Source organism: Cyprinus carpio, chromosome A12 (genome assembly GCF_018340385.1).
Source record: "Cyprinus carpio isolate SPL01 chromosome A12, ASM1834038v1, whole genome shotgun sequence".
Taxonomy (NCBI): domain Eukaryota; kingdom Metazoa; phylum Chordata; class Actinopteri; order Cypriniformes; family Cyprinidae; genus Cyprinus; species Cyprinus carpio.
Genome location: NC_056583.1, coordinates 23,040,989 through 23,052,408, shown reverse-complemented (window position 1 = coordinate 23,052,408; position 11,420 = coordinate 23,040,989). Strand labels below are relative to the sequence as shown.

The following is an 11,420-nucleotide window of genomic DNA, read 5'->3' as shown; positions in this document are numbered from 1 at the left end:
AGAATGTTTACTATCCAATGACAAAGCTGTTCATAGTGATACAAGGAGGATCTAAAACTTTTGTCCAGGTAGATATGTTGGTCTGTATCGACTTTTAACTCTTACTGTCCAGTGCTCTGGTAATCTACAGTATATGATCTCTTCATCCATCTTTTCTCCATCAGTTTGGTGTAGCCAATGTCAGGTGATGGACTGATATGAACCAGAGAGAGCTGGTAATGACGCTCCCGCTGAGTGCCTGGACATAGTCCACCTTGGCCCCACCTCCTACCTCACTTTTGCCTCTCTCCTGGTGTTGATTTACTTATTATGGGCTCTTTCTCCTTCATTCCATTGTCAATGAATCCCGATTAGATCAAGCTTGGATTGCTTTGGACAGTTAGCATCGATGAGTCCATCTATCAGTCAACGTCCATTAGCTGTGGATCGCTACCGCCATCTATAGCCTGCGGTTCTGATGCCCGTGGCCCTCATCTCCTTGACCTCTTCCCTCTCGCATTCTGCCTCTCTCAGACGTTGTCAGTGTATCTTTCTTACCCCCCCACCCCCTACAATCTGCGGCAAGCAAAGTCAAAACCGCAGCTCCAGGGAAGTAAAGCCTCTTCTTCTCTCTCTACCCTTCTTTTTTTCACTGTCTTTTATCGGCGACGACTGAGTGGCAGCCAATCATGGGCTCAATCCCGCTGCCACAATCTCCCTGACACTCAAAAGGAGGCTGAGAGAGGGAGAAATGTGTGTGAAAGGAAAAATAATACACAGGCAGACCAAAAAGGAGACATAATGAAGGTAAAAAGACAAGTAGAAATTAAAAAGCATTTAAGACAAAGGGACTAGAAAAAAAAAGAGAGGGCAGTCAGACATCTCTCTCTCTCTCTCTCTCTCTCTCTCTCTCTCTCTCGCACAGTAAGCTTCTGGACAATGTTCAGTCTTGCAGCGAAAACCGAGAGGGAAGGTGACAAGCGTGGAGCTTATGCTAAAGAGATATAGAAGTGTGCCGAAAAACAGCAGAAAACAATGGAGTATAGGTAAAACTCTCTCAGCCTGTGTGTGTGTGTCTCTCTCTCTCTCTCTCTCTCATCCGTCCCTCCCTCTCCAGCTCTGTTGCTCTTGTGCTCTCTCGGTCCCCCACTCTAGCTCAGACAGATGAGGAGAGTCCGGAAAGAGAGCAGCCATGTACGTAATTTTCTTTCTCGCTTGCTGAATCTAAAGGTTATCATTAAGACAGATGTGCCCTGAAGAGTGGTTGCCGTGGAGATCATTTTACACTGGAGGAACTATTTGATTAAAGAGTGGCTAAGACGGATTTAAAGCAACTGAGAAAGACGTGACAAAAGCAAAAAAGAGAGTGTGAGTAGATGGCTGATTAGTTTCTTTTGCAGGTGGTTTCAGAAAATGTCTAGGACCTTAAGAAAGGGTTTGGTCGCTTTTGTGAATATTTCACTGGCACATTATTGATCAAGGACCTATTGTATGGAGTTTATTGAGGTTTCAGTAAAATGAGTTTTATTGTGGGGAATTGAGAGGGAATTCCTGGCTAGAAACAGATTGAACTGTTTCCCGTGCTGTTGAATTTCATCTCTAGACATATGAAGTCACGATTACCTGTGAGGAGTCAGATTTAAAGGTGCGCTGTTTTCTACTTTTAAATTATTATTTTTTTTTTATATTTTTGCCAATATGGAGGGTAAAGTTTGTTGTTTAAGATCAAATGGAGAATTATTGTTGGTTATGAATAAATAATTTAGATTAAAACAGTTTTGCTGTAACCATGTAAGATTGTTCTAGGTGCATATAAAATAAATATTATAAATTTAGACAGCAAACGATGTGTCTAAAAACTTCATAGGAGCTGGCAGAGGAGCTCTGCGGTAATTTTATTTGACAAACGCTCTGTTATGAATCCTGCAATTATACAAATGCTTTTGCTTGATTCTGATAAGCAGATTATTGCCTTGACCTGTGTGTCATCTGGCAGCTGTTTTACTGGCTGCCTCAGTTTGAAGATAAACGATGTACGTGAGTGTGTGCGTGTGTGTGCAGGAGAAAGAGAGAGAGAGACATGCAGGAATATTTCATAAATATGTATTGCATTTGGACACAGCAAGAGTCTACCCCCCTGCTCATGCCTAATCACTCACTCACTCTCACTGTTTCTTTCACACACACACACACACACACACACACACACACACACACACACACACACACACACACACACACACACACACGCACAAACATGCATGCACACACAAACACACTAGGATATGCTGCTTCTGTTCATTATTGTCCAACACAACTTAACCTCTAAAGTGCTTGTTGCATTTCTGCTTTCTAAATTAGCCACACTAATAGCATCTCTTTCAATGCAAATCGATTGGAAACACACACAAAAGCCTATGAATAGAAGATCTGTCACTGACAGCACACACATTTAGGAGACAAATGACTGTAGAGAGAAATTTACAGGCTTATGTAACTCTTTTTATCTGTTTTATACAGATTCTTCTTCTGAAAACATAATCTATATTCAAGAATAAATCACATAAAATCTCAATATTTTCTTAAATTGAATGCAAAAGGAGACCTTTCCTAAAGTCTCCTGGTTTCCAGATTTTTCTCAATTGAGAAAAAAAAATCATAATGATCTCCTTTGAAAGTTATCTTATCAATGACGCAAACTTTGCTCAGATGTGTGAGATTCCAAGGTCAAATTTCAATATGAATATGGATATGAACTTCTGAAATTATGATTATAATCATGATAATTGTATAGCCTATACCTTGACTGGATGTCAATACATAAAACTGAGAATCTCCTGAGCTATACATTCATATATAACATCATAGTCAGAAATTAAGCTTGATTCATTGGTATTGGATGCATTGAATTGGTATTGGATTGGCATTATTATATATATATATATATATATATATATATATATATATATATATATATATATATATATATAAACTTTCTAAATAAAAACTATCCAGCAATAACATAAAATTGATATTAGCCTGAAAATGAAGGTAAACAGCCAATCAGAATCTTACTCCTAATTCATGCCTTCAGTGAAAATCTGTTAGCATATATTTTCAGCATTTTAGACTGAAGACACATGATGCACACAGGGAAACCAAGCGAGACACAGATAGAGAACTTCAGTGTTATCTGAGAGAGAGTTAGCTCCACCAAGTGGCTCAAAATTCAGTTCTAGGCAGCAATCATGGTTGATCTTCAATCATTTTAACACTCTCACAAACAAACATTTAAAACCATACCATCCAGATTCCACAAACCCCAGTCCTAAATTCCAAGTGAAGAAAGGCCTCTGCTACAGAAAATGTTACAAAAAAAAAAACTCTACGTCCATCATTATCTGACCGTGGCAGAGAGTTTGATGTCCTGCGAGTAATCTGGACAGACTGCGAGGCTGCTTCGATTGTCAGAAATCAGACAAGCCTCGGGCAATATTTCAATCTTTTAGAGTATGCAGTCTATATATTATTAAGTGATTTGTTCATCCAGTTTCCAGAAGTGAATTTCTCCTGTCAAACTTATAACCTGAATGAAATCTCCATCCTTTAATGCTTGAGATGTCAAGGTCACAAAAACGAGAAGCGCCGAAAAACTTTCCCCAGCCATAATATGCACGGCAAATGCACAGACACAAGACTCTGTATCCCACATATGGCTCCAGCCATCCATCAGAACACAGTCAGGTGTGGACAGAAATAACCCAGTTTCCCTAAATGATCCGTGTCTGATATGGTCTTAGGGGGAATATACTGAGGAGAAAAAGAGGAGGGTGTTTGGAGGCAGATAGCATGAGTGAATGAAGCTGTGTTGAACTCTGGCAGATGTATTCCCCAAAGACAACGCTGCCCCAGACTGCTTTTATAAACCTCGGGAGAAATATAGCACTACCTTGCAGACAGGACTACGGCAATTACATAGAAAGACTATGGCGGGTCTGTGTTCACCAGAGCACTCTGATCTTGCAGACTTGGGCTGTATATCACTGTCAGTCAAGTCTGCAAATTACAAAACTTGAACTTTGTCGTCCATTTGCAAAATGCTGCTCACAAAATGTTTTCAGTGTCACACCGATCAACTGGGGTCAGCCGTGTGGAGTTTTCCAGAAGGACAACTCACCGTCCTCTCCGCCAATTAATTCATAATTATATAGCATTACCTCATTATGCCTCCACTAGCATGTCTACATACGCCTAAATTCACATATACACACTAATTAGATGCTCTTAATAGGACAAGTGAGAAGATTCTTCCTCCTCGCTCCACTCCCTCGCACTTCCTCCATTCTTCCCCCTATGGTATCGCGGATCCTCCCTTATAGCCACACATAAACAAGTTTTTAATGCACTAATCAAAGTGAGATAATTAAGTGACAGTCCTAAACATCTGGCAAGATAGCTTTTCTTTGTATAGTAACAGGCAAAATAATAATAATAAGGATCTGCTGGCCTAATGCTAAAAAGACATGCTGTAGCAAAGATTAATATCCAGAATGCTATTAAACCACAAGGACAGTGTTGAATGATAATTAGAAAATGCAATCATGAGAATCGCCACGCATAAATTGATGCACACAATTTTTTTTTTCTTTCTTTTTTTTCTCAGAACGTTGGGGCTAAGAGTGCACGATAACGAGTTGTTTTTATTTTATTTTATTTTATTTTATTTTATTTTATTTTATTTTATTTTATTTTATTTTAATATCTCTGGGTTTCTGGCACCCCGTGAGTCCTGCATTATAGAAACACACAATTTCCTCTCTGGGCTTTTTACAAGCTACATCCTCTCACCTCTGTAGTGTTAACATCTTCCCAACTGAGCTGGAAATATAAAGCACCTCTCTCTCCATTATCATGTTGTGAAAACTTGCAAACATCTTGTAGAGCGTGTGATTTGATAACTCAACAAACAATGCCTAATGAAAACAAAAGCACATTGAGGAGGAGAATGCCAATTCTTAAACAATGCTCTTGAACAATGGGAACCACAAAATTGTTTGTGACTTCAGCATACACAATAAATATACAGTATGTGTGGATAAGTTTTTTAATGTCTTAAATCTCTAGCTTCTCAGGTTTTTTTCTGAACATCTCAACATTTTAAACTGTGCTTGGATTAGTCTGCGATAAAACACATTTCTTCAGAAATCAAAGTATCTGAGCTATGTAGCCCACATTTCTTTATTCTTACTTCATGTTAACACTTCTGATTTGTGGCTATTTGTGGCTAATGGAAAAAAAAGTGTGTAACTCTCTTGAGAACTCCATAAAAACATTTGAACATCAGTGGAAAATCAATTTGTAGACAGCACTCATGAACAATTTGAACCACAAATGTTTAGAAGAGATCTAAAAAAATGTCTTAAACTGTGCTCAGATTTGTCAATATACCAAAGTTTGCTAAATTAATACAAAAAAAATCAAAACATTTTATTGTATAGCTCACCTATTGTATTCAACAATTGTCTATTTAGTGGCTATTAATTTCTTCTATTAGATTTAAAGAACGTCAATTCGTAAACAGCATTTATGGATTGGATGATTGGATTTTGGAATGGAGCCAAAATTTATTTTAGCAGACTTTAGGAAACTTTGAAAAAAAAAAAAAAAACATATATATATATATATATATATATATATATATATATATATATATATATATATATATATTTTTTTTTTTTTTTTTTTTTTTTTTTTTCATGGAAATTTTATTAAGATACCAAATTATGCAATAGACAAAATTATCTGTGCTGATTTCCACATACATTTTATATCTCTATTATTGCATTGTATGTGAACAGTTGTCTTGTGGCTATTTATTTCTTCTGTGGGACCCCAGGAGAACCATACAAGACAAATACATGATACTGAGAATTCTATTAAATCTCCTGAGCTAAAGAGAGCAACCTTAAACAGCATTCATTGATTGGAACCACAATTCATTTTAGAAGACTTCAGGAAAATGCATAAGATAAATATATAAATAATAAACATATAAAATGATAAACATCTCCTGCTTCTCAGATTTTATTTTTCTCCTGAGAAAAGGTTAAGTCTGCAATAGGCTACATTATCTGTTCTGCTATCCACATTTATTTTATAGCTCTGTACATTTACTCAATGTGAGCAATTTGCGGCTATCTTTATTTCTCCTAAGCAATTTTAGGAGAAAAATCTAAGATAAAATTGGTAGTTATATGACACATCACTGAGAACTCTTATTAAATCATGAAAGAGCAAACTCTGAGAGAGGAGCACCAGCTTCATCAGGCTTTGAAAGAGCGTGCAATAAACATGCACGAATCAGAACTCATTTTTAATACTCTTTTGTCCGTGCTCGCCCTTGAGCTAAGACCACGGATAGAAAACGTGTCATAGAAACCGTTAAATCAATCAAGTCGGTCGTGGACCATGACACTGACAGATGGATATTTATTTGGATCTGTCCGTCAAGGTCACGCCAGAGACTTGAGCAGGTTTTTCCGTGCCAGCTGCTGATTACATGCTCCTGAACGATCAGTATGACCCTTACTACAAAATCAAATGTGGCAAGTACTTTCTATGCATAGACACAGACCATCTCAGTTCATGCCAATTTGTGATTCATACTGGATGTGAAAGACTCAGCTTAGTCTTGTGAAAATAAAAATCTTGATTCATTTATAAGGACCTTCTCAATGTCAAAGTTCTGCCCTACTAGCTAACCCTGGGTTGCATTGAAACATACAGTAGGCTATGTCTGAATGGAAGATGGGCCGCAAAAGGCCTCCATTGCTGGGGCTGACAAAATTCATTACTTACATTAGAAAAGCCAGTGATTCCACAAATTAGAGTAGTCTGCACACTTTCAAACGCTGCCTAGTGAATAATTCCTAACTTCATCCATATCTCATTAAGTAAATTATTTGATTCGTATTCACAAGACAGTGTTCTTTAACATGCATAACTCAGTCACATCAAATAGAACCAGAGCCCTAATTTGCTCTTAGACAAAGAAAGGATTCGCTTTGTTCGTTGAGATGGCCTTGCTGACACCGTGTGTTTTATTTCTTTCTTCCCCCCCTTTCCCAAGCCTCCCCATCTTTTCTTTTCTTTGATTCAGATCGTTAAACAAAAAAGCCACAACATTATGAATCTGCTCCTCGTTTGCTCACAAGACCCCTGGAGACGTTTGCTGTAATGAATGCCTGTCAGGCTAACTTGGCTCCTTGGCCTTTTCCTGCAGACTCCTGAAAAAATGGGCTTTCGTCAAATGAGAGAAGAAAGATTTATTAGGATTAACTTCTTAAATCCAATAAATTATGCATACATCCTCCAAATTACCTATCAGAACTAGTCCTGGAGGAGAGACTGCTTCAGTGAGCCGCTGCCTTTGCTTCTTTTACGCTAGTTTGTGTAATAAAAGTGGAAGACCTCAGCATTTTGAGTTTGCTATCGACTTTTTGGCCATTGCTGCATTTCGGGGATAACAGTAAATCTACAGTATGCAGAGTGAGGAAAGTAAATGTTTAGAGACGTTCAGGCTCATGAATTTCATCAATCAGAGACCACCGAGAGACTGCTGTGTGCTAAAATTTGAGTCACTTAATCCTTTGCGATCAATCAATATTAACGATTCGTTTTCTAGTTAGCCAACACGATTTTAGTCAGCTAACACAAATTTACAGAGTGCCGTTGTTGTCTGTGCAGCACTTGACCCTGAGGTAATTTAGCGAATACGTAGCTTTCTGCTGATATTGTGTTGAAATGGTTTCTTAATGATCTTTTTCTATCCATCGCAGGCCCCAAGAAGACAGAATTTAGGAGAATTAAGGATAAGATGCCCCATTTCTTCACTCCTACCATTCAGCAGTATCTTCACCGCAGAGCTCTGTTTCTTAATTGATTCCTTATCAAGGACTCTCCAGGAGTGATCGGATACAATGATAATCAATCAACTTACTTTCCTCCTGTTGTTCTGCTTGCTGGGATGGAGCGGTGCACTGATCCGGCCGGTGCCTGGAATTAGCACATCGGATCGGGATGGACGGACTCTACACCGCACTAAACGAGGATGGATGTGGAATAGTTTCTTTCTCTTAGAGGAGTGGACGGGAACTGGAAAGCAGTATGTTGGAAAGGTAAGGGCTGGTACTCTTAAAAATAGTTTCTTTGTTTCCTTTTTTAACAATAACTGTGAGAATGTGCATGTTCTCATCTTTTTGTATAGTTCAAAGTTTTTCAAACATTACATACTTTCAGAGTGAACTATGCATAAGTGGAGATTGTTTTTTACCCCTTACACCTTCCACAGTTGTTCCAACATAGATCCATGATGATAATACCATGGTATTCTTTCAAATACCTTACAGTTAGGGTAAAATGGCATATAGATGAGTATGTAATCAAATAATGCCATGCAATATATCTAAATAGCATGCTTTTCCATCTATATCATGGTACCACCACAGTCCTCTTTCTAGGGGCTATTTTATGCTTTTAGCACAACATAAATGTGCATATAAAGAGTGCATTTCCAAAACTGTGCAAGCTCCTTCTATTAGGTCTTGGGTTCGATTCCCAGGGAATGCATGGACTGATAAAATATATAAATTTAATGCAATGGACTTGAGCATTTGTGAAATGGTAAATGAACCTATGATCACGTGCTTGCTAGTGAGCTAATGTACAGTATAATATGAGCAATTACAGTCAGTCTGACCATTAACACACAACACAAACAAGCACAAGGGTCAGTAACGAACATGAATCACGAACATCAAATGAACTCATACCTAACGGATAATGCTTTCAGCATTACAGCTAATGATGTATTAGAACAAAATCAATGCAAATGTAGGCTATTAGAATGAATCGATGTGTGGGATACAAAGTGCCATAATAACCCTCTTTATATTAATGACCACATCCTGATGTTCCAAAACCGATATGCTTGTGTGGGTTTAATTCAAAGGCTTACATTATAATTGTGACCTGATAATAACAGCTAATGTCCCGGCTTTCAACATGCATGAATGATGCATGTTTTTAGCCAAGATCAAGTCAGGACACAAATCAGTTGAGAGTCAAACCTCTACATGGCATTAATTGAAAGGTGGGCCCAGCAGTGCTACATGATTCGGTTCAAATAAAAAAAGCTGAAGTGCATCTCGCATGGCGTCTGATCAGAGCGGAGCGCTTGTCAAGCCACTTGTGTCAGACGGCAGAGACAGCAGCAGTTACACCCCCGGTGCATGCGAGAAGGGGGTCGGCCAATTTTACGTCAAAGACACCTGCTTTCATCATTGTATTCATCTTCTAAATGTAAACGTGTGATAGGTTTGGGATGGAGAGAGGAATGGTAGCACAGACAGATCAACATATCTTCCTCTTATTGGGGCAGGCTTGTTTTTGTGGGGGAATAATGCAAGAAAAGAAACGTGTGCAACGGAAAGGCGAGCAGGCAATAGTGGGTGAGGATAAAACAATAAATCAATCAAAAACGAGAATAAGATTCAGCCCTCATAGCGTTGCATTTTATGTGACAAGGCAACAAAACAGCACTGACTGCGAAGAGTCCGTCGGTTGAGGAAGTGTCAGACTCAGCAGTGTCCTGGCCTCCTTCCCAGAGCTTTGATGCTTCTTTCTTTTCTCTAGCTCTCTCTCCTTCTATCTCTCCCTCTTTTTTCTGGCTGCTGCATTTCTCTGGTATGACAGCAATCACATGGTTTTGGCCCGCTTCTCATCTACCGTCCACTCTCGTTCCCAATTAAAGTGCCAGAAAGACACAGGGCTCCTATAAATACTGTAGGAGGGCGAGGGAGAACGAAACACCCACATGCTGGTTCAGGGAGACCACTGTGGAGCGACTTGATCTTCCATTCCATCCATTTCCCCCCATTTCTTACTTGTGTGTGTGTGGGTGACGTGCGAGAACTTGTGTAGCCCAGTAGATGGGTACTTAGAGCCCCAGCGAGAAGCCATCAAAGCCATTGATGTTTCTCCTCATAAAGATAATTCAGCAACCTTTACGGAGCCTTGTGGGATATCATATTTATGTCTATCTAAGCAAGGCCTCCACTGGCCCCTGACACAGACAAGCCCTAAAAGAGGATTTATTTTCCAATGTGGAGCCAGAAATAATCCATAAAATGGGAATAATATTTCCAATAAAGCAACAGTGCGATCATCGCTTGCTTCTTTGCTCTTTTTCTACTGTGTAGTCTAAAGCCACTCACAAGATATATCTATATCGTACAACTGAACTTTAAATTTAAAAAGTTAATAAGCTAATAAGCTACAGTTTGAAGTAGTTCAACAGTCAAGCTAGTAATAATTATTATTGTGGAATAATATTCATAAAAAAAATAAACAAATAAAATAAAACAAACATATCAGTTCATAATAGTTGAATCAGTTAATTTTAATGAATGGTCTGAATGAAATGATTACCTAACATTAATCAGTGCTTCATATAAAAGACAAATGAAAAAAAAAAAATGTTTTGGTAAATCACTACCCATTGGTAATGTCACAACATGTAGTTAGTTGCAAATACTAGGATGTTTGAAACCCTAAAAGTCTAAAATACTGCCATCACTGGAACTGGGATGAATATAAAAGGGAGAGATTGAATATTAGCACTTATGTTCTACAGAGCAAATACACTATAATTTATAATTCAGTTAGTCTATGATATGTGAAAACAGCTTCTGCTTTGAATTAATATGAAGCCGCATCAGGCAGAAATGCAAAACAAACAGGATTAAAGAAGCAGTTTCCTAAATGTAATTTTGTGATGACTCAAGCTTAAAACCACTGAGAAATCTTTCAGATTTTAACAGCACACATCATTATACGTATTTATAAAAAACTCACAATCCAGAAACATCTCACTGGCTATCCACTGGTCATTATAACCGCTCAGGCGCTGTTGCCCGGTCGTGCAGAAAGACACTCAGAAGTGCCGAAGCCCGCCATCCATATTCCCGCCTTTGTGTCAGGAGTTTGATGTGGGGGCAGCAGCTCACATGGTGTGCCATCAGCGCTATTGATGTGAACAAAATCCTATTAACCTTCTCCAAGCCCCATAATGCATTGTGCAAATAAACCCATCCATACTGTCCTGTTTTCCCAGTGAGCTCTCTTCTTGTGTCTACCTAACCCTTTTGATCCTCTTCACGTAAATACTTGGCGCTTTAACAAAAATAAATAAATGATATACTCACAATCCAAAATCTCCCTGGAAGTAGTATGTCACCTGGGTATTTTTTGACTAATGTTTTATAAATACTGTGAATCAGATATACCACTCTTTTTGCATTCTATATAGCAGGGAAGTGTGTTTCTAAAATATATGTTATATGCACTTACTGCACTTATACTGCAATTTTATTTTTTTATAA

General features: G+C 38.3%; 1 protein-coding gene across 1 annotated transcript in view; it reads left to right on the top strand.

The window, feature by feature from the left end:
- The first annotated feature begins 1,122 nt into the window (after nt 1-1,122).
- The window catches only part of LOC109102649 (cadherin-10-like), a 47,209-nt gene continuing 36,911 nt past the window's right edge, over nt 1,123-11,420 (top strand). Inside the window, exons 1-2 of the mRNA XM_042768066.1 lie at nt 1,123-1,347; nt 7,818-8,156. Coding sequence (XP_042624000.1) covers nt 7,959-8,156 — 198 coding nt within the window. The 5' untranslated portion in view covers nt 1,123-1,347; nt 7,818-7,958. The remainder of the gene's footprint in view (nt 1,348-7,817; nt 8,157-11,420) is intronic.